Raw genomic sequence first — 24390 nt, 5'->3', positions numbered from 1 at the left:
TATTACGTGGTTCCTAAGAATTGCAGGCTGGGGGACTCTAAATTCCTCCTCCTTTCTGACAATCACTCTGGCTAAGTCTGCATATTACAGTCTTTGCTCTAACTGTCGAGACTCATTCCTGGTCGCCCAAAATAATCTCGGCAACTGTATTGCTTGCCTCATGCTTCTGCCTTGATCCAGAGATCAGCATATCAACTCTCTAAACTTCTCTCTCCTGGTGGAATCTTACTTGTGTTAAGGTTTGGATATGGCTTTTCTGGCTAATCATTACACTACACCTAATTTCCTTTCCCTCCAGCTTAACCACAGGAGTGGATGAAAAGATTAAAAAACATGTTTCATTTTACCAAAGAAAGCAGACTAAGCTTTTTTTTTTTTTTTTTTTTAGTAAAATCCACAGATACTCCAGACAATTCCCTTATCATCCACCAATTCCTTCACATCAAGGAAGCACGGATGGGCACCAGCTCTGCGAATGACGAGATTGCCCCATGTCCACTCTGGACATTCCTTACCAAGGCTACAAGACTACAGGTGCCTGTCCAAAGGCCACCACAGCGATGACATGTCCTTACCCGGCAGTCCCTCTGAAGTGTTTTCATGAGTGCGTTGTATGTTTCTGTGTCAAAATATAACCCTTCGTGCATGTCTTGCAGGAAATCTAAGTCCTTAAACGTGGGGTTGGATTTCTCTCTCTCCTTTCGGGAAGCTCTTCGCTTGTAAGTGGAGCCCTTCAGGTCATACGTGAAGTGCATTCTCATGGAGCGCGGTAAGACGTTGTTCATCACCACAATCCTGATATTGATGCCTCCTGACTGCATGCAATACAGTCCATAAAATTTTGGCAAAAGAGTCCTTGGATTCTGGTTTAAGTTCTAAAAAGAGAAAAAGGAGAAAAAAACATGTAAATTCTATTTTCACAAAAGAAGACTCTGTTAAATGTGTGTTTTCATCTAATAGGAGAATTAAAAATGGAGTGTGAGTCTCTTTATTCATAGTCATTACTAAAATAACCCTGTCTCTGATCAGATACTTCAGTTAGCTCATTGGAACAATACCTTAATCATTCTCAACCCACAGCATTAAAAGTGGCTGAACTGAAAATGGACAGAGAGTCCTAATTGAGATTCAACTAAAAACAGGCAAAGAACATGATCTATGGGAGCTAAAAAGAAAATTACTGGCTGGGGTCTAATGATGAGCATTTTAAATTTAAAAGTATCTTCCAAGATGGGTAGACCAACTTATAATCATACTTTGTAAGATAATGTATTTCCCCTCACCCTTCATCCATGATGAGTAGCATCAAGCTTAAAATCTCTGTACACATGACTGGTTAAAAAAAAAAAAAGGAAACTTAAAAAAAAACTGGAATACCACTGACTATTAGAGAAATGTAACATGTGTATGTATTTTTAGCCATTTTGAAGACAATTCTGTGTTAATATCCTTTGCCTGTTCTTCTGTAAGTTTTTGTTATTGTTGGAGTTCTTGATACACTCTGGATACTTATCATTTTCCTACTCTCTATGGGGTAAATATTTTCTCCCAGTATGTTATCTTTTTTACTGTACTAATAAAAAATACATGCCTATTTTTGTTTCACTTTAAAAATTAAGAACAGTTATGGTGGAGAGCACTTCACATCATGAAAGTTTCTCTACTATCCCCTGATCCTTTACCAGTTCCCAACTTTTAACTACTGTCCCCACTTTTTATCATTCTAGAAATAGTCCATGTGCTTACGTTAATTTTGTGTCTGGTGTTTTTTTTTGTTTGTTTGTGATACTGATGTTTTGCCCTTTGATGTAGTCACATTTACGTACTTCTTTCTTGTGCTTTCTTTTTGCTTCCTGTTTAGCGAAGGTTTTATATCCCAGGGTCCTAAATTTCTTCTCTTTTCTTCCAAATTTTTAATAGTTTTGGTCATTACATTTGATTTTTACTCCATTAGAATGATTCTCTGTGTGGAAAGATCTGAAATATGGAATTATCTCAATTCACTGATGTATTTGTCTAGCACTGCATTATTTAATATATTAATACCTTTAATATTAGAAAAAGTTTGTGGGTTTTTGGTGTATGTTATGGCAGGTTCACTATCTTAATTCTTCATCAAAAATGTTTTGTCAGACTAGACAAAACATTTTTGATAGTCTTACAACCCCTCCCTTCCATTGTTTGTTTTTTTTAAGTGCTCTTAAAATGACACTTGTTTTCCCTTTTTGTTTTTGTTTTCATTTCAAATGAACTAATTCAGGTCAAACTCCTATTGGCATTTTTTTTAAACACAGACTTAGTTCACTTTATTTCCTTTATAAAGCATGTGGTGGCCACAGCAGGAGCCTGGGTCCTCTGCAAGGAGATTCTGGTGTGGGTTGTTACAAGATGGTCAGGGAATCCCTGATGGGGAAACTTGGTGAACGTAGTCTGTTTCCAGAGTCGGGCTGAGCTAGCTCTAAGACTTGTAATGACATCAAAAGTGGCCTTGGCAAAGTTGCCTAGGGTGGCAGTGCAGTCCTTGGCTGAAGGGAACATGTCGTCTGTACTGGCCAGTATCAGTAGCTTCTTGGGTACAGGAGCTGAGGCAGTGCCAGCACCTCTCGGGTCAGGAGTGAGGCACCCTAGCACAGGGCCACAGTGGCCGGTCACCATGCATGGGACAGCATGGAGCTTGCCAATCTTGTTCCCCGAGTCACCTCACCACACAGGTCAATGGAAAGCTTGTTAGGGATCATGGCCCCATGGATGGCAGTGGTGACCTCTTTGGAACATTTAACACCCAGACCGCCATGTCCATTGTCATCTCCAATGGCAACAAATGCCTTGAACTTGGTCCAAGGGCCAGCACAGATCTGCTTTTGCACCAGCATAGTCTTCAAAACCTCATCCTTGATGGATATCCCCAGGAAAAGTCAATCATCTCAGATTCCTCGAGAAGAAACACATCTCCTCCAGGACTTGATCTTCCTGTCACTGACCAGGAGGCCCAGCCTGGTGACAGGGATCCACTCCTTGTCTTTGGCCCACAGAGAAGCCACTGTGTCTTTCCATGGCCCCTGGGACCCCCAAGCCCACCCACAACATCGGTGTCCCATGACACTTGGTGTTTTCTCAGAGATGCAGCCCTACTGGCATTCTTGGTTGGAATCAGACTGGGTTTAGAACATGATTTGGGAGAACTGAAATCCTTACAACACTGAGTTCAGGAACGAATTGTGTCTCATTATGTCATAACTTTGTTTTATGCCTTTCAATAACAATTTGTAGTTTCTTTCATATTGTTCTTATAGATTTCTTTTTACAGACTCAAGTATTTTAGAGTTCCTATTACAAAAATTCTGTTGGGGTTATGCTCAGACATTATAGTGCTAACTATTATTTGCTTTCCTGACCAGAATGATAGTCTGCCTTCATTCACTTGTATTTTTATTCTAATAACGTTTGCTGTAAGTTACTGTCCTCATAAACAGGATCTCATTTTCTCCCTTCTATTCTACTTATTCTAGATGATCTACATAATGGAATACAATGGATTGCGTAGATATATCTTACATCCTGCAAATCTGCTGGGCTCTCGTTACCTCTAGAAACTGCTGGCTAATTTTCTTGAAGTTTTGCTCATTTTTAATTGTATTATTTACAAGCGAAGAGTGTTTATACTTTTCTGTTTCTTTTTGTACTCAAAAAGTTATTGCTAGAGATTCTTGCAAATATATCAGAAAGGACCAATGATGGAGGGCATCCTTAGCTTTTCCCATTATTTCCAATGAAACGGCTCTTGTTCTTCTCCATGAGGTACTATGTAACTCCTGGAGACTGATAAATGCATAATGTGTGTGTCACTAATTTATTTATGTTAAAACTTTCCTGCCAGTTTAAAGAATTTTAAGCAGGAGAAGCTGTTGAATTTTGAATGCCATTGTTTCTAAGCAATATTTATTTGGATTACCATAAGATGTTCACATTTTTTCCTGTTAACTGGATGAATTACACTATTTGTTATACTAGCTTACATGATTGGGATAAACCACTTGTTCAGCTTGATCTTACCATTTCATTTAACTTCAATTAGTTTCAAGTTAATAGCTGCATATGGCTAATGACTACCCTCTTGGACAATGCAGTTCTAGAACAAGAGACTAGTTCCCCTAAGCGTAGAAATCTACATGTTTAAGATCTACTTACTTAGCAGGTTAGTAAAGTGCAATGACCATTTGATCCCACTTTCACATTATTCAAAAAATGTGCATATGAACAGAATACATCAGGAAGGACATACACCAAATATTAGTAATATGTATCTTGGGCAAAGAATGAGAGTTGGTTGCATTTTTCTTGCTTTTCTGGATCTTCTGTGTTCTCTAATATAAAGTAGAAAATATGCTCTAAAAAAATTTTCCCAGTTTTGTTCAGGATCAAAAATCCCATCCATCCTGTCCACTGAGATTTCATTTCGATTTCTGATCCCTGTATTTATATGTGTGATTCATCTCCAGCAGATTTGGGAATTAAATAATATTTTTACAGCTGTGTTTCACATATAGCTTAGCGCTCAATGAATGCTAAGCATTCACATTATGACTCTGGACTGGGAGCCCAGAACTTGGCAAGGCACTGCTTCCTTTATCTCACACCCTATAATCTTTCTCTATCACAACAAGCTTCCAAGACAGGCATTTCACAGCTTTGAAAGACGGAGGAGACTACAGCTCAGAGGTTCTATGGCTTCCTTGTGGTCATACCATTCACTAATGGCTAAGCTGGGATTTGAACCCAGAACTGTGGGAGTCAACTATCCTCTGCTAACAGTTCTACTTGGTAAAATCTATTCAACAATGGTCACAGTAGAATCCAAATGCAAAACGAAGCTCACCCAAAAGAAAGAAACATGCCAGAGGGTTACTATAAAAAAGCATAGGAGGAAAAAAAGACCTTGTGGAAAGTAACATCTCATCTAAGAGTTTTAATTATGGACAGTTACTTACCATATAATAGCCTGGCAGTAGCTTCTGAAGGAATTCAGCTTCTTTATGCTGAACGGTTTTGATGATAAATTCATCATCACTGGTCACAAAAAACAAGGATCCACTGGCTCCAGGGTTGGACAGCTCTATTAGAGGTTCACTGCAGATGGAATACTGCAGGGGTAAATAAATAAATAATTAAAAATGCACTACTAGGTATTTCTCCAAAGGATACAAACATCGTGATTTGAAGGGGCACATGCACTCCAATGTTTATAGCAGCAATGCCCACCAGAGCCAAACTAGTGAACAAGTCCAGATGTCCATCAACAGATGAGTGGATAAAGAAGATGTGGTGTATATATATATATACAATGGAACATTATGCAACCATCAAAAGAAGGGAAATCTTGCCATTGCAACGTGGAGGTGAATAGAACTAGAGGGTATTATGCTAAGTGAAATAAGTCAAGCACAGAAAGACAGTTATCATATGGTTTCACTCTTAGGTGGAATTTAAGAAACAAAACAGAAGAACAAAGGTGAAGGGAAGGAAAAATAAGATGAAAACAGAGAGGCAGACAAACCATAAGAGACTCTTAACTCAAGGAAACAAAGTAGGCGGGGAGAAGGAAAAGGGGTAACTGGGTGATGGGCATTAAGGAGGGCACGTGAGGGAATGAGCACTGGGTGTTACATGCAACTGATGAATCCCTAAGTTCTACCTCTGAAACTAATACTACACTATATACTAATTAAACTGAATTTTAAATAAAAAATTTAAAAAATACATCCACTGTACACGAAGCCTCCAAGGAGGAAAATCACAGGATTACACATCTAGACCATTCTGAAGTAGGAAGTTCCCTGCCACGAGCTTTCAAAGAAGGTTCTACTAAGAGGGCTCTTCGAGGTTTCTAAAAATTTAATTGATCCATTTATCCTAATAATTTTATGAGAAACAGAAATGCCTTCTGAAACTCCCCTCCCCCAATGTCATGTGAGAGAATCACCAGTCATCACATTTGTCCAGTGGAATAATGCAAACAATGCTGTGGTCTACGGTGCTATTTCCAGCAAGTGTCTGTAACTTAACAACTGAAGGTATGACTCATACTGTGTTTTTGTCACATGAACACCAACACCTATTTTCTTCTCACTATTTACTTTCCCAAAAGATGTCATCCATGCACGGTTTCAATAAGGAGAGGACTCTTAACAGCTGTAGCTCTAGGCCAGAACACTTTCAAGGGTCCAGACCTGAATGCCTACCTTTTTAATAGATATTTCTATCTGGTTACATTACAAGCACTTCACGTGTACCAAGTTCAAAATCAAATTCATCTCAGGACTAGGGTTAGCACACACGATGTTTCTACAGTAACTAGAAAGAGGTGCCTTTTTCTTCTGGCAAATGTAGCCCTGGGTCAGATACAAGGCTCAGGATTAGAAGGGCTGGATTCCAGTCTCTACTCCTTTAGCTTAGCCACGTATTCTTGGGCAGTGCACAACTTGCACAACCATACATGGTGATTCTAGATCATCCCCCACCCCCAATCTCTATATTCTCCCTCTTATTCATTTTGTTCCCAAACTGGAAACTTGGGCAACATCCCTGATGCTTCCCATTTCCTCACCTTTCATATCCAGACTATTGATTATATCTGCCCCCTTCATGCCCTCTCTTTTGCTCATACCCTAAGTTCAGTGGTTTCATATCATGCCTTCATTACTATGGGAGACTCAACCTGGCCTCGAGTATCCACTCCTGACTTCTCTTGTGCATTTTCTACCAGGAAGCCGGAGATGTTTCAAAATGCCAATCTGATCTCATCCTCCCATGTCTTCACATCTTTCAGTGGTTTCTACCATCTGGTTAGAAGACAACACCCAGATTTCCTACCACAGTTGTCAAGGCCGTGTGTGGCCCAGCCCTGCTCTCCAGCCTTCTCCTTTACCACTTCCCTCCTTAAAATCTAGCTCTAGTCACAGACAGCTACTTCCCCTTTCCTCAAATGTGCCAAAGACTGTCAACAACTGGGATTCTACATCTTCCTCTACCAAGAACCCACCTCTTTTCTACCCTCACCAGGCTGACTACCCCTCATTCATGAATTTATTTAGCATTGAGAAAACGGGTCCTGGGCATCTGTAATATCCCAGGCATTCAGGAAGCTTGGATCCCAGCAGGAGAAAACAGGTGGGAAACAAGTAAGAAATTATATATCAGGACATGTAAGTGCTATGGAGAAGATGGGGCATGGAAAGGAGATGGAGGGCCAGCAGGGACTGAGGGTTGGTTTACCATGAATTTTGAGTAGTGCTGGCCACTGGAAGCTTCCCTGAGAAGGGGGCATTTGAGCAGAGGCCCGTGGTTGTCTGGGGGAAGGATGTGTCCAGGAGAGGGGAGGGCAAATACAAAGGTCCTGAGACCTGGGGAGTTCAAGGCACAGCCAGGAGACCAGTGGCCAGAGCAGAGGGAGTCAGGAGAGCAAAGAGCACATGGGCCAGACCACAGAGGGTGGCACAGGTCACTGCACAGATGCTGACTTTTTCTCTAAGGGAGCTGAAAGCCAGAGGAAGTTCTGGAGCAGAGGACCACTCTGTCTGCTGTGCTGAGAAGCCACTGTCAGGGGACAAAAGAGGCCTGGGGCTCAGCGAGGAATCCCTTATGTGACTCAGGCTTTCAGCATCTGATGGATGGCGCTTATTTCAGAAAACTCTTCTTGGTCCCATGAGTCTAGATCATCTGCTTCCTGGCACTGGACGTTTTCATCATGGAAGTTACCACGAAATACCTCAAATGCCCATTTCTTATTCCGTGTCCCCAGCAGACTGCAGAACTCTGGGAGAGCACAAACCACGCGGCTCTCAGGCAGGGATATGATGCACACGGCAGGCACTAAATAAATTTTTGTCGAACTGTGGCTGAACGCCACATGCCACCGACAAGTGAAGGGCTATCAATCCAACCAAATGCCAAAAAACCGTAGGGAAGTCAAATTGGGGCCATGGGGCTCAGTGTTTATCAACTAACAATTCCCACTACTGACCAGAGAAACACTGAGAGCAGAGGAAAAGGTCAGGACCCAGCGTGTGAGACCAGACCAGACCCCGTGGATTTAAAGAATTGGGTCCTGAAGATGGAAACATCTAGAACATGCCCCAATGCTTTTTCACCTGGGCTTCTGAAGAGCGAAGTCCCCATCACAGAGAAATCTGAAAGGAGGGGAGTAGGAGGTGGGGGGAGGAAGACGGAGAAGGGAGAAACCAGGAGAACAACAACTAAAAGACAGTTTCTAGATGCTGATTTTAAATTAGCTTGCTTTGGCAGCACATGGATAAGAGAAACAAAATTCTCTGAGGAAAAGAAAGTGGCGAGTGTATGCGGCCTTTCTGAGAGTCACTGCAACTTCCGTTTTCCACTTCTCTTTCCTCTAGGCTGGCTTCCTGATGCTTCCACGCTGAGCAGAGTGAGAGCCTCTGCCATGATGGGTGACTTAGAGATGAGGAAGGAAAACAAAAATAGCCCCAAGACCACATACAGAATGCCATGAATGCCCCTGGGGAAGCAGAGGGCGTTTTCCCTGCTGTGGGTGCGGGACCCGTGTGGAAATCTCATCAGTTGGACAGGCCTGGGACTTGAAATCACCCCCCCCACACCTTTTAAAAAATACTTATTTATTTTAGAGAGAGAAAGAGAGCAAGAGGGGCAGAGGGAGAGAGAGAGAGAATCTCAGGCAGACTCCATGCTGAGTGCAGAGCCCGACGTGGGGCTTGATCTCAGGACCCTGACATCATGACCTGAGCCAAAATCAAGCGTCTGACCCTTGACCCACTGCACCACCCAGGCACCCCGGAAAGCACTTTTTTTTTTCTTTTTAAAAAAAATCAAGCCTCTACCAGTGACCACTTAAGTGACCTGGCGTAAATACCCCTGGCACCCAGAGTCCAAGGAACCTCATCTCTAAAACAACGCTAACAAAATCTCCAGGAAAGCAGCTGGAAGCTTTTAAAGTGGGTGCTTTCAAAGCCGCTGGCTAAGAGTGACCACTGGCTTATCCCTGTTCCTAGTTCTTGCTGCGTGACCGTGCGCAGGGGAGGGGGGCAGACCCCTTCCTGGTGAGCAAGAGCTGGCCATGCCTCAGGCCAACTCCAACGACCAGGGGGCTACCCAAAGATACACCACGACATTCCTAGTGAGTCAAGAAGCAAGACGCATCTTTTGCGCAATCACGAATCTGAGACGCCGGCAAACAAAGGTGTGGAGCCTAAGCTCTTAGAAAGAGTGAGGGCAGACCCCGCACTCTCTTTAGGAATTCTGATTCTCTGTTTTACGGGCTTCAAGGTCTTGGCATACAACCTTCTTAGGGACAGGAGTCGATGTTGTGGAAGGGCAACGGCAACACAGAACGCAGAAACAAGAGGCTGCAAATAGGGAAATTAGGGGGCAATTCAGGAGGATCGGTCTGGAGAAAACCGGATTCAGACCTGTACATCTGTTTCCAATTAAAGTCTCAAATTCTTCTATAAGCAGTGACATTATAGGGGAAGTATTTCATTGGTTACTTGTTGAACAGTCCTCTATTAGGTAATTTACAAAGTAATATGCACGCAAAAAGAAACTGTTTGGACTCTGGTGGGGGTCACAACGACGGAGCATCAGTGTGCAGACAACTGGCATCATGAGGCCAGGACTCCCACCCTTGTCACCTGCAATTCTGAGGTTTCTCATCCTAGAACCTTGTGACCAACCTTCTGGGCAACGTTCTGCTAAAGAGCAAATAAAGAGGTGGGAGGGAACATTTTAATTAGCCTCGATCCACAAGGCCCACGTGGACGCCCGCGTCTTCTGCACTTTCCCGCAGGCCCTTTCTATCGTGCAAGCTGTTCCAATGCATCTATTCTCTTCCTTCGATTTCCTGCAGGGCCTTCCGAAGATCCCCACTGGAAAGGCCACAAAGTACAACCCCGGTGGGCCCCGCCAAGGCAAATTAACAATGTAAACCGGCTCAGCGTGGTGGAGATCATTCTTCCTGCCATTTTCTTCCCCCCAGTAGTGTGCAATATTCACCCCCCTGCTCTTCACTGGTGCCCGTGAGTCTGGAAGGACATCATGTAAATCATGCCAGATTCTGGAACACTGGGGCACCTGGGGGAGCAGGAAATCCAACCAAGGGCTTGTTGTCCAAGCAGAGATGTGGGGGAAAGACGTGCTCTGGGGGCCCTTGACCTTCCCTTGGGAGGCGTTTATTTTGGAACAAGTAAGCAAGGAGGTGTGTCCCCGTGCAGGGCACATACCAGCACTCGGGTGTGTGGTCTCACGATCCACATTATGCATGTTCCAACATGAAACGTGCAATCGGCATGCACATGTGAACCTTCACGGTACTGAGAACAAAACAGAGTAATTCAGGCTCAAATCCAGACGCAAGAGCACAAAGCAAAGCAGAAATGCACGCGTGTCACGGGGATTCAAGAGTCGACCTTTCTGGAGAGTTACCATTATTGTATAACGTTACCGTCTCCTCCCCCTTTTAGGTCAGTAGATCTTCACAGGTATGGGTTTGACGAGCCCTTCTGATAGATGCCAGGATGGACTCTGCTCTGGATGATACTTTTTTATTTTTTTTCCTTCACACAGTTTTTTAATGGTGGTCTTATTTGATTCTCCTGTGCTTCATCTGGGCTTAACTCTTCCAAAGAACGCTTTGTTGGAGGTGCTGACTCCTCTGGCCAGATGTTTCAGAGCGGACACCTCACAGTTTGGTGGCTGCGGGAGTGTTAGGGTGAGATCACATTGAAGGAGAGGTCTGAGACTCCGTGGCCCGGGGGGCCAGCGCGTCAATGGACAAGCACGCGGGGGGAGGGCTGGGGGATGCTTGTTCGGGTCCAGACTGTGCGCCGACCAGCGTGGGTAACCTTGGGGACCTCTCCAACCCCAGCTTTAGCCTGTTGGTCTACAATGAATGGTTGTGCTAAGAAGTCTGAGGGTTATCACTAATTCTGGGAAGTATATCATGCCAGGTTCAAAGCCCTTTCTTCATCTACCACACTTTGAATCACTGGCTGGGGTTTTTCAGTTGAAGGGTTTGGAGGTGAACTTCTAGTTCTGGACTGGGGTGTCCCCAGTGGGAGTCTCAGTGCCCGCAGGTAGGCGGCCGTAACCACTGGGGTCCAGGCAGCCACGTTCAGCTACAAGGCCTTTGTCTGTTTTTCTGCAGGTCCCAGAGATGGGTCCGGTTACAGGCAGGTGGAAAAATGGAATCAGACAAAAGCACTCTGACCTGCCTGTTCCTGTCTTTTTCTCCCCCACCCTCCAAGTCTTCATTATGGAAAATTTCAAACCTACATAAAAGTAAAGAGAATTGCATAATTAACATCTCTCTATCATCCTTCCAGCTTCCACAATGATCAACTCCTGGCCAGTCTTGTCTCCGCTACAACCCAATCACCCCTCTAATTGTTTCCCTCAGATTCTTTCCAAGCAAACCCCAGACATCACATCATCCCACCCATAGAAACTTCAGCGTGTGTCTCAAAAAGCCAAACTCTCCTCTTTGAAAACAGAACCAGAATACCATCATCCCATCGAAAACCCAATTCCTCAACATCATCGAATATGTAGTCTCTCTTTAAAATTTCACCAGCTTCCTATAATTAAACAAACAAACAAACAAACTGTTTATTTGCATGATCTGGCCCCATCTTTCCAACTTCCTGATCCAAACTTTCCTCTCCCTGCCATCTTGGTCCACCCAAAGTGCTTCTAAACACATAAGCATTTGTGTCTCTGGCCCCACCATCCTTACATCACCTCCCCTCCCCTGAATATGCTTCCCTTCTTTTCCACCTACTCAAATCCCCTCTAATTTTTACATCGCAGTTAAACCATTTCACACCCAGAAGAAGCCCTCCTCATCCTTGGTACAACAGACAGAGGCCCCCTGCCCCCTCCTCCGACATCCTTGGGTACTGACTGTCTAGTTACTGCCTGGTAAAGTTTGTGATTCTCCCACATAAGCAAATCATCATTCCAGCTGGATTTTAAGTTCTCTGAGTATCATGTCTTATCATTTTTGAATCTCGCCGTAATTCGTAGCCAAGCATTTTCATCACAGTAAGTGCTCAAGGTACTGACCGATTAATTCACCTTTTTCCAGCTACATGAAGAAAGACTTCGGCTCTGAGAAGCCATCTTGCTCTATGCTCCTCTGCACAGTCTCTAACCTCATGACGTAAGTAACTCTGCCAGTCTGAAGGCTCATTGGGAAGCTGTGGAAGCCCTGTGCGTTGTTGATCAGGAAAAGGCCTTCCTCCAAGAAAGCAATTTTGTGAGACAGAAGAAGGAGTACAAGAGTGGGCTTCCCAGCCTGCAGCTCCGTGACCGCAGGAGGGGCAGGGGAGGAGGGCAGACGGACAGATGTGTCATCACACGGGTTGTGCTCTGTGCTCTGAAGCACAAGTGTATGGCATCTCCTCGGCTAGCGGAAGCTCAAGGAAATTCCGAAGGAGCATCCACCAACTTCCAACGCGTGGCAGGAGATCGGAGCACAATCTTGTTTTCAGTAAGACGATATCAAGACCCCACTGAGCTTCCCAAACATGTTTCCTGAATGACAGTGATGCTCAATAATTATAGAATGCTCAGGAACCGAAGACATCTTTTCTAGAACATATCTACACACACCCACGCCACTCCCCACCCCTCAGATGTGTGGCTTTGTGTCCTGAAGTAGCTGGTGAGGGCAGGTTGGAGGTGCTGGGTGGAGACAGCAGATACCTCAGTGAGTGGGGCATGAGAAGACGGAAAGCTACTTACTTGGAGGAACACATTTAAGATCAGGAGGATGGCCAGGGACTTTCTACTCCCCACTGCTCTGAAGCCTTTTTAATGTGCCTCAAGGAGCAAGTATCATCTCATGGGGCGGAAGTCATAGGAGTTTCTCAGAACCCAACTAAAGAAGGGGGTCATACCAGAGTGGAGGGGGGGTGGGGGATGGGAGAAATAGGTGATGGGGTCAAGGAGTGCACCTGTTGTGATGAACACTGGTGATTCACTATGTTGCACACCCGCAACTCATTCAACACTGCATGTTAACTAACTGGAGTTAAAAAAAACTTGAAAAAAAAAAAAAGGAGAGGGTCGCAGATGCACAGGTTTTCATCAGCACAGAACAGAATTTGTTGTGAATTTTATCACGTACATCTTACCCAAATTATAAAATGCAGTTTAAATACTCTGTGTTCCAAGGGATAAATGCTGCCACACTTCCCCAGCAAAGCTTTATTCCAGGATCTGGCTCAAGTCTTATTAAGATCATTCAGAATGGGGTGAACGATAAATATTTGATGGCACTCTTCCTATAGCTTCTCAAAAACCAATTTTGAAGAGCCCCAGGGTGTTAACAGTGATCAAATTACGAAATAAACCACTTTCCCCTTGAAACAAAAAGGAAGTTCCTGGCTCCTTGAACAGGAATAAAGGTAGCAATCTGAGATCACATCAGACCACCTTCCAGAAAGGCTGCCGTGTTCCGTACCTGCTGCGAGCCAGAAAGAAGATGCAGAGAAAAGACAAGCCTAAGGGCAGAATATGCCCTGTACCAGATGAAGACACATTTAAAAAGAGTTTGTATCAAGAGATGTTGAGAACAAAACTACCTAACATCTCTGAAATGGCATTCAAGTTGTAGGTCAAGGTGAAAATGGCTGTGGGCCAAGGCAGGTTTGAGACAACTGGTGTAAATATGGCAATTAAAACAGGAAGGCTTTCAAAAAGAATCCAGCCAGCAAAATTCGCAGGAGTATTTAGAGTTCATTATAATATATCTGTTAGAATAATCATCTGAAGTAGCAACCAATCCCACAATTATTTCAATATCTATGACTAAAGCAGATTTTGTAGCTATCAGTAAAGGCGACAGAGTCCAATCCCGTTTCCTGAAGCTAAATTTATCGTCGTTATGAAACCTGGACCTTTTACTACGCTCCCGAGCTTTATTAAAACAAGAGACCCAAGTCCCTTGTCACTGTTGCTACGAGACAAATGTTTGTATCACACATTCCTGGAGAAGGAAGGAAAATTACAGGTTCTTACCAAGTAATCATCGGGCTTGATACCAAAAAGTTCTCTGAAGTATCGGAATGCCAGTGGAGCATATGTCTTAAACCTGAAGTCTGGGTAATGATGAGCTGGGGTCAGATTGCTCCCTTCACTGCAGTTAAATAAAAAAAAAAAAAAAAAAAAAAAAAAAAAAAAAAGCAAGAGAGAGAGAGAGAGAGAGAAAGAGCATTAGCAAAGGCAATTTTGACTTCAAATACTAGCTTGATTGGTCCCGGGCCAATTTTCCTGCTAAGAAAACATGCCCCGATTGTGGACCCCTCTGAGCTCAGGTCACAGAGGGCAACAGCCATCAGGTAAAATCAAATGCTAATTCGGTAGGGACCATGCCAAGCAGGCAATCCCTACCAATCACAGTGTGTCCTTAGCATTTTTTTTTTTTTGGGGGGCCATGAATATTGGATACACAGTTTAAACTAGGAATAAGGGAAATACTTTTAAAAATATGTCACTGACAAAATCGTCACACTGGAAAAGAGATGAGTCTGAATCTGAGCTCTTTCTTACATCCATATTTATAGGAAAAGAGACCTTAAATATTTTAGGGATTTTTAAAACCATATTTCCATTCCCAGATACATCATTATCTCCCCCACCCCCAACCCTTTCTGGGTTCATCTCTGAAAATTCCTGTGTAGTATTTATGATATATAAAAGGTATGAGAAGAAATAAACCAGTGACTTCTCATGAAGCCAAAATGCTGCTTAAAAAATAAAATATTATCTATGTAGTTGAATTGCCTCCTATACTTTTTATTGATCATAAAACCCTCTTTCTCCTTGGAGGGATCCACTAGCCTGAATGTTGAGGTTTATCATTCATTTTATTCTTTGACTACAACTGTAATACATTTCACGTGACATCCGACAAGCCGCCTCATCTACCCGTACTAAAAGTTTTCATTGTGAAAAGTAAAAACAAGACAGTGAGGAATATAATTTTATAGAGGGGTTCGAGATCTCTTTTCCCCACATTCTAAGTAGGACATCAAGGCTCTAGGCAGCTTTGTCCTGGTCTGATTTTTGTGGATACAAATAACACCGTGCAAATGAAAAGGCTTTCAGCACGCAACAAACACTTGGAATCCACTTCAGGGCAGTCAAATTTTTTATCAGTACCTGGCACATCATTGATAATAAGTATTTTCTGAGTGAAAGGATGAGTTTTCAAGATAATGCTACAACAGTAACCTTCATTCTTACATGAAGCTTAGGTTCAAAAGTCAAGAGGTAGGGTAAACAATCACTGGTCTCCACAGACAATGGAATATGACTCAGCCTCAAAAAGAACAGTATTGGGGCGCCTGGGTGGCTCAGTGGGTTAAAGCCTCTGCCTTTGGCTCAGGTCATGATCCCATCCCAGGGTCCTGGGATGGAGCCCCGCATCGGGCTCTCTGCTTAGCAGGGAGTCTGCTTCCTCCTCTTTCTCTGCCTGCCTACTTGTGATCTCTCAAATAAATGAATAAAATCTTTAAAAAAAAAAGAATGGTATTTTGCCATTTGCAACACGAACAGACCTAGAGAGTGTAATGCTAAGTGACGTAAGTCAAAGACACGTATTGTATGATTTCATTTATATGTGGAATTTAAGAAACAAAATAAAGACAGACAAACCAAGGGACAGGCTCTTTAAGTATAGAGAACACACAGATGGTTACCAGGGGAGAGGTGGCTGGGGGGATGGGGACAGTGGTGATGGGAACAAAAAGTACACTTGGAATCATGAGCATTGAGTGATGTACAGAATTACTGAATCGCTATATGGCACCCTTGAAACCAATATAACACTGTATGTTAATTACATCAGAAATTAAAATGAATTAATTTTTAAAATCACCATAATAAAAAAAAATCATGCTTAAGAACTATTTAGGAGATTATCTGTTCCATGGATCCACTGAAGCCAGATCGTCCTCCTGCAGGGTCACGGGTGACTGCTTCTTCTGGGGTCTTCCAGAGCCAGTAGTTGGCTTGTGTTCTCAGGGACCAATGCAGACAATGTGTCTTCAGAGGTGAGGCTTGCCCTTTAGGGCACAGGACCCAGGACTGCCCGGGACAGGAGCAGTCCCTCTGTGCCAGCTCGGTGTGCGGAATGGCCCTAGCTCACCAGCTCACCTGAACAGTCCCCATTGCCCTAGGCCAGTACACTGAATACTCAGAATTCTTACGTGTTCCCCGGGCATTACATGCGAACATTTCCTCATTCTCTGAGATTTATAAGGGGACACATAACTCAGGTCCTCCGGGATTGTCAAGAGGAATAGTTCTGGAACTCACGCAACATCAAGTCGCTTGAATGTGCTGGCTATGCAGAAATAAGGGGTAAAATCAGAGCCTCAAAGTGGCCTCTGACATCCTTCCCTACCCTTACAAGCAAGCAAAGGCAAGCATGATGCCTTGGGTTCTGAAGGGGCGGGGGGTTTCGGTGGGCTGAGAGCGTTGCCGACTTCTTACTTCTTCCACTCTCTGCTCCCCTTTCTACCGCACGCAGCCGAAGTCTAGTTCCATTAGAGCTCATTACATTACCTTCAACGTCCAGAGAATAAAACCCTGACAGGCTTACTTCCTTGGAGTTTTTCTTTTTCTCTTATTTAAGAAAGGAGATTTTCAAAAACATTTGTTAATTTCAGAGAGAGACAGAGAGAGAGAGCGCATGGCGGGGGAGGGAGAGGCAGAGGGAGAGAGAGAATCTCAAGCAGACTCCCCATTAAGTGCAGAGCCCGACATGGGGCTCAATCACCTGACCTTGGGGTCATGACCGGAGTCAAAACCAAGAGTCAGACACTTAACCAACTGCACCATCCACGTGCCCCTGGAGTTTTTCTTTTCCTTTTTTTTTTTTTTTTAAATTTTTAAAAGATTTTATTTATTTATTTGAGGGAGACAGAGAGAGAGAGAGAGAGAGAGAGAAACATGATGGGGGAGGGGCAGAGGGAGAAGCAAACTCCTCGCTGGGCAGGGACCCCGATGCAGGACTCGATCCTGGGACTCCAGGATCATGACCTGAGCAGAAGGCAGAGGCTTAACTGACTAAACCACCCAGGTGACCCTGGAGTTTTTCTTTAAACGGCTTATTCTTATGCAGTTGGGGACCCAAGATTCTATACCTGAGGAGAGAATATTTATTATTACTTTCATTTGTGGTTATTCTGAGCTTCTTGGGCTGCTCACCTCTCCCTAAAACCACCATCCACTGCAAGTTTCCCTTGGATTCGCAATTTCCCTGACGACTGTGGTTTATGCAGTTGCGGTTTAAAAAGGATAGTGTGAGGGGCGCCTGGGTGGCTCAGTGGGTTAAAGCCTCTGCCTTCGGTTCAGGTCATAATCCCAGTGTCCTAGGATCGAGCCCCGCATCACATCGGGTTCTCTGCTCAGCAGGGAGCCTGCTTCCTCCTCTCTCCGCCTGCCTCTCTGCCTACTTGTGATCTCTGTCAAATAAATAAATAAAATCTTTAAAATAAATAAATAAATAAAAAGGATAGTGTGGGGTCACCCTGGAGAGCAGACAGCACGTGCCTGCCCCCACCCCACCCCCACATACACACAGAACATCTCTGGGATGAGAAAGGGAACATTTACTTCTGTAGGTATCCACTCTGACAGCTGGTGGAAAAATCTGCCAAATCAGTAAAAATGAAAAAAAAAATATCTAGCTTGTTTTGGGCCACCAAGGGATACAGAGATTGGGTCAACGGTGACAGTCAACTGTGAGGCAGTTTGCCTGTAGCTAATAACTTATATTTGCATACACAAAGAACACGGGAAGGCGGAGGACATTATACTCAACACGGGCATCACACACATAATAACTTCTTCATGGCATCATTAACATATATTAACTAATAATTATTTGCTGACATTACACCATCTTGAACTGCTCTGTTTGCACCGATGGAGGGGAACATTCCCAAGCAGTGGGTCATAAGATAGCACCACTCTTCGTTTGTTTCTTTCCTAGTAGTTTTCATCTTATGAGTTTTACTTCCCTTTGATTAATAGAAGACTAGTTTGCATTCTCTTAAATTAGACTGAATAGCCAGGTAGTGGTGGTGATGCTCTAACCCAGGGAGGTCTGGGTCTAACTCCTGTCTCTGCCGCTTACAAGCTGTGCTCCCTGAACACCACACGGAGCCTCCAGAAAGGCAATGCCAGCGTGATCAGGAACGTGAGCGGCTGTGCGCCCAGCATGTGGGGACCCTGAATATGTCTGGATGATCGAGGCTGTGTGATGACGGCAAACAACCCAGACCCAAACGCTTCACACGAAGAATGAGTTGACCGGGGAGTTAATTAAAAAAAAAAAAAAAAAAAGGCAATCAAAGAAATGACAAAATGGGAAATATCTACAACTAGTCCCGCAGACAAAGGGCTGATCTCCCAATATAACGAGCTCCTATAAACAGCAAAGCCAAAGACCAAAACGTTAATTAAAAAAAAAAAAAAAAAGCCAAAGACGTGACCAGGCACTTCACAGAAACGGAGGTATAAATAAGCAAAACGTATAAAAAGATGCTCAAACTTTATAAAAAAAAATACAATAATATATATTTATACATTTACAATATAATAATAAAATAAATGCAATATACTTACAATATATAAATATCTATATATTTATATAAATATATAATGTATATGTTTTATATGTAATTTACATAATAAATTTATTTATAATAAAATAAATTCATAATAAATATAATAATTTTATTTAAATAAAATATATGATTAATGTATATATATTGAGTTATAATAAAATAATTATATATTTATAATAAAATAAATGAAAATTAAGTGTCACCAAGGCTATAATACATAGGAGAGGGGCAAAATCCAAAATTTCGATAAAGTTCAAGAAAAACTGGCACCCTGAAACACTATTGGTGGAGAGTAAGCTGCTATTTTGTTTTAATGGGGGCCATTTTCACAACTTCTACCAAAATCACGAACGTATAGAATTGTATGACCCAGCAAATGCATGCCTGTAATTTATCGCACACGCACACCAGCGTAGGTAGAAAACAACACACGTACAAGCATTCCAGCCTGGTTCGTAAGGACAGAGGGTTGGAAGCCAACTAGCTTCGTTTCTCTCTGAAGACATAGGTCAGATTAATGATGTTCAGCCACACCCTGGACTACTACACAGCTATTAAAAAAAATGAGATTTACTACACAGTGACAGGGAAAAGCTTTAGGATAAATTAAGTGAAAGCAGCAGCAGGCCGAATACTGTGTGTGGCATCCACCATTTATATAAATGAAAATATATAAAAATATATAAAAAAGTGGGCGGTGCATGGATGTGCCTAAAAAGTCCTTCAGGGACTAGCAGACACCTAGCCACAGCGATCGGCGGAGTGGGACACTGGGTTAAAAGGCATGAGGACGAAATGAAAGGGACTTCTCACAGTGCTCCTTTGAAAAGCAGTGTGAGGACAAACCCTTCCCAGAACAAAGAATCAGGATTCCTAAAGAGAGCGTGGGGTCTGCCTTCACTCGAAGAGCTGAGGGTCGACACGGGTGAGACCCAGAGGCATGAACACGAGTCCAGTGGTCAGGGATGAGTCCCAGCCTCCCGCTGGCTGTCCTCGCAGAAGCCGGGGGTGGGGGCTGTCCATATAGAGACTGTGCCCAGCATCTACACTCACTCAGCAACAATGACCTCTTCACAGTTTAAGATTTCTATTATGTTCCTTCAGGGCATTTCGGGGAAAAAAAAAAGTTTTCCCGCCTTGACATAAAATCGAGGTTGTGGAAATTCCAGCTGTGAGGTTTTGAGCCGTGGTTCTAGATGTTCGGATCCCATGAGCTGATCAAATCTCAGCAATAAAAATTTGGAGGCTGACGTGGGATTTCCGACTTTACTCCATGAAGTAAGAACCGAAACAATGAAGCCAAATCAAAGTACTAAACTTATCAAATTATAAAAGAAAGGGTATGTTAACTCCATGGAAGGAAGGAAAAACTGTGGCTAAAGAGCGTACTTTAGGGCACCTGGGTGGCTCAGTGGGTTGAGCCTCTGCCTTTGGCTCAGGTCACGATCTCAGGGACCTGGGATCGAGCCCTACATCGGGCTCTCTGCTCGGCAGGAAGCCTGCTTCCCCCTCTCAGCCTGCCTCTCTGCCTGCTTGTGATCTCTCTCTCTCTGTGTCAAATAAATAAATAAAAATCTTAAAAAAAAAAAAAAAAGCGTACTTTATCTTGTCTTTTTCTCCTTTGTCTCAACCAAAAAAGCAGCTTGATCATGGACCAGTCTCGGGCCCAGAAGGGGTGAAACTTCTTCTGAGGACAGTTCCACTATTAGGGCCAAAGCCACTGCTTCTCTTAAATTTAAAACTATGTGTTTCTTAATGATGATGGATGCTTAGAATTACACACTGCGGAAGCTTGCAGGAAGTGTTAGCCACCATCTGGCATTTCCCTCTTAGCAGATAAAAACGTCCAAGTCCAGGGAGGGGAGGTAATGGCCTAAGCTGTCAGGAACAAACAAAATCGGGGGATTAGATTCACACCACACAGTGGAAAAGTCCGAAGTGAACAGGTATGCCTCAACTTAAACGTGACGTTCCTAGGCACTGGAATGAGAGATCTGGTGCGAAGCAGGAAGGAGAGACTATTTTAGCATCTCTTGGGCACCTAAGGGGTCCAGTCTGGAAGCTAAGAGCCAGAGCTTTGATGTTTTCCCGCATTTTCTATTTGGTGAATTCATGACTGCAAACTAGAACTGTCAGTAGTGGGTTTGGGGCCCGTTGGCAAAAGGACCGGGGTTCACAACTCCTGGGTGACAGATACGTTCATGGGATTATTGATGGGGAGAGGTCCCGTGGTCTGCCCTCTGTAAGCTGGAGACCCCAGACAGCTGGTCATGTAGTCCCAGCTCAGACTTGAAGGTCTGAGAACCAGGGCAGCCTGTGATGTAAGTCCGGGTCTGAGCCGGAAGGCCCCAGAGCCAGGAGAGCTGAAGTCTGAAGGCAGGAGAAGACGCCTGCCCCACCCAGGAGGGGAGCGACCTTGCCCTTCCTCTACCTTTGGGTTCCACACAGGCCCTCAACAGACTGGTGAGGTGATCATGGGTCCAATCCTGATCCAAACACAAATTTCCTCTGGAGAAATCATCACACACACCCTCAGAAATAATGTTTTACCAGCCACGAGGCGTCCCCTCGCCCAGCCAAGCCGAAGCACGAAATCTGTCATCTCAGCAAGCATGAGCGCAAGCAGCAGGCCGAGTGATGGACGCGGACGGGAACTGGAGAAACGAGCGGGGCTGGCACAGCAGTCCGCTTGGATACGGGCCTCCAGGGTCCAGGAACCAGTCAATGCTGGCACCGACTCTTCCAACCGGACCTTTGTGAGTCAGGGTCTGGAGGAGCCGACTTTGGGGTCATTCATTTCCTCTGCTGATTCAGCCAAGGGGAGTCCCTTAGGACTCTGGATATAACCAGTGAAACAGCAATCGGTCCCCTCTCTTGTGAAATTGGATAGTGCTCTTCAGTGGGAGAACAAAGCAAAACAAAGCCAAGGCCAGAGTCCCTGCTGGTGTCCCCCTCCCGCCAGCACTTCCCGCAGAGAGAGGCCTGTGCTGCCTCGTGCAAGGCCACACCGTCTTTTGCGGCCAGGCAGCTGACGACAGCCAGTCCTTAAGAATCAGTAGCTGAGAGCAGCTTCAAGTTCAAAGCCAAATAATGCATGGGGGGGGGGCTCTCATTTCCAGGAACATGTGATATTACTGGCTATTTAAATGCTAAAGCTCCCGACCAATGGGTCCCGTCCAAGGAAATTGTGTTTGCAAAGCAATTTCAATGAAGTTAAAATGTTACGTAATATTCAGTACCTGCAAGAGACCTTTTACTTTGAACGAAAGGAGGGGGTATGTACCTCCTGTTAAGAGGAAATCCGTTTCTCCCCATCCCCACTACATAAATGCTGAACAAATATTTAAAGAGTTTGACCCAAAGGGACATCACACTATTTGGCTTGTCCAGGAAAGGCCACATTCCCTCTTTAAAGCGGGGAGGACTACTCCGGGGGCCTGGTGTGTCGTCCACGTGCCTGGAGGACGTGGTATGGAATGCGTGTCCCGGCTGGGGTGGCAGTGTTTTCAGAGGCCTTGCTGCAACCACTCAGACCTCTAGGTTGTGGGGAGAAAGGGGTCGCAGACAATATGTAAATGAGTGGATAGGGCTGGGTTCCAATTAAACTTTATTAGCAAAAAGGGGCGGGGAGGCAGGTTTGTCCCGTGGGCTGTAGTACGCTGACCCATGGGGTAACGGATAGGTTCTTGGATGAGTCTATGTCAACATTACTTGAAACGCAGGGACACTTGGCTAACCTATCAAAACCGTACCATCCAGCACTGACATCCGACGATGTTCCTATGAACTGCTGACCAATATGTTTGCTTGCCATCTAGAAAACTGTCTCACCCTCACAGTAACCCTGGCTAACTCTCCAACCAGTGAGTGTATCCTCTGGCCATTCACATAAATCCCCAAGAGTCAGACATCAAACCTACGGGTCATCTGCGTTCTGTGACGGTCCGGACAGCAAACTGAACTCCATTTTGTAAGCGAAGAGATTAGAATGCGGAACACTTTTACACATGCTTTAGGGAGATGATTATTCTCGAATATGGAAAGGTATATAACCTTTTACTGCCTGCTTCCAAGCCACATTTTCCCTCAAAGGGAAGGCTGTGGTGGTGCCTCCTGGAGGGGAGCAGAGGGAAGGACTAACGCTCCTTGTCAACGGGCTGGAGAGACAGCTTTAGGCTGGTAATTCTGAGGCAAAAGCTGGATCCTTTTTTGGATTCAAAAAAGCAGAAATCCTGCTACTGTGCTTTATTTACTGCCACACTGTGAGGAAAAACCAAAACTCAGGAGCCAGCCATCTCCGAATCCAGATCCTGCCTTTGCCATTCATCGGCTGCACAGCCCTGGGTCAAGGTATTTACGGTCTGAGGGCCGTACCTACTTCCTACGTAAAGCGGATTTTTTTTCTTTTGGTAACTGTGAAAAAACAATAATTTAATACTATATGTTACATAAATATTATATCAAAACTATGGGTGGTTCATAGCTGGTCCTCATAAATTTTGCGTTCTTCCACCCCAGGTTCATGTTCACAAGGCAAAACATCACAGAACATCCTCTTTATTCCTCATCTCATCTACACATGGAAATGGATCCACAACTTTGAGTTTCTGAGTGCAGCAGGGAGTTTGGAGTCAAAAGATGAAGATACGGTCACCACCCTCCTACTCATTTACTTTGATTCTGGAAGATCACGGAACCAGATCGTTGAAAGGGATTTTATATCATCCCTTGAATCTCAAGTCCAGACCTTCTCCATCTACAAAGTGAAATCATCTGGAGGACAAATGCATAATGTCTAAAAATAACGCCGAGCCCCCCCTTTAAAATAACTAACTAACTAAATAAATAAATATCACAGTTCGCTCTGTTGCTAAGGGAAACAGATCCTGCAGCTTCACGACGGTAGTGAATTAGAACATCTCACGGCGCCCTAAGCAATTAGTTTCCTCTATGACCCAGATAGATTCCTTGCATTTCAGAGCCATCAGACACTTCAGAACGCTCAGCTGCTCATAACCAGGGACAGTCCTGCCCAGCACCCTCCCCCGCACCAACTCCTGTCTCCAGGCAGGTGGAGAATTAGGGGCAGGCAGGGAGGGAACTTCTTCTGGCAACTTTACTGAGGCATCACGGAGATACGATAAAGTACAGTCTTAATTTTCACAGGCGTCTATATCCATGAAACCATCGCCAGGGTCAAGGTATTGGATTTGCTCATCACTTTGTGGGGGCATTCTGATTGCGAGAGTAACAAGGAGCTATGGCTGGCATGGCCAGGGGGTGGGAAGGATCCTGAAATGATATACTTTAAATGTGACAGTGGGTTCTTCCAAAGAGGGTCAACTAGCTGTGACGTGGCTACCAGGCAAGGGCTGCGGCTGCTATCCTGGCACAGAGAGTGAAGGTCAAAGACACAAATTCCAGGGGCGCCTGGATGGCCCTGTCAGTTAAGCACCTGCCTTCAGCTTGCGTCATGATCTTGGGGTCCTGGGATCGAGCCCCATGTCGGGCTCCCTGCTCCTTGGGAAGTCTGCTTCTCTCTCTCCCTCGGCCCCTCCCCTGCTTGTGCTCTCCTTCAAATAAATAAATAAAATCTTTTTTAAAAAAAGAAAGACATAAATTCTAGGTATGGACAATGTTGGCTTTCCTACTCCTGGAGAAAAAGGTGAAAAACAACCTCATTTGTCTTCATCAGAAAATGCAG

The 24390-nt window shown here is 44.3% G+C and overlaps 1 protein-coding gene and 1 pseudogene across 2 annotated transcripts in view; both read right to left on the bottom strand.

The window, feature by feature from the left end:
• Window positions 1-24390, bottom strand: part of LOC111153502 (phosphatidylinositol-4-phosphate 5-kinase type 1 beta) — a 277329-nt gene that overhangs the window by 89493 nt on the left and 163446 nt on the right. For both annotated transcript variants that reach the window (XM_022512562.1, XM_022512563.1), the window contains exons 5-7: window positions 14068-14185; window positions 4989-5141; window positions 576-875 (exon numbers count right to left, since the gene is read on the bottom strand). In XM_022512562.1, the coding sequence (XP_022368270.1) occupies window positions 576-875; window positions 4989-5141; window positions 14068-14185 (571 nt within the window). The remainder of the gene's footprint in view (window positions 1-575; window positions 876-4988; window positions 5142-14067; window positions 14186-24390) is intronic.
• Window positions 2302-3098, bottom strand: LOC111153652 (annotated as a pseudogene).

Source organism: Enhydra lutris, unplaced genomic scaffold (genome assembly GCF_002288905.1).
Source record: "Enhydra lutris kenyoni isolate GAN:26980312 unplaced genomic scaffold, ASM228890v2 scaffoldscaffold33, whole genome shotgun sequence".
In the NCBI taxonomy this organism is placed as follows: domain Eukaryota; kingdom Metazoa; phylum Chordata; class Mammalia; order Carnivora; family Mustelidae; genus Enhydra; species Enhydra lutris.
This window is presented reverse-complemented; position numbering and strand designations above follow the sequence as displayed.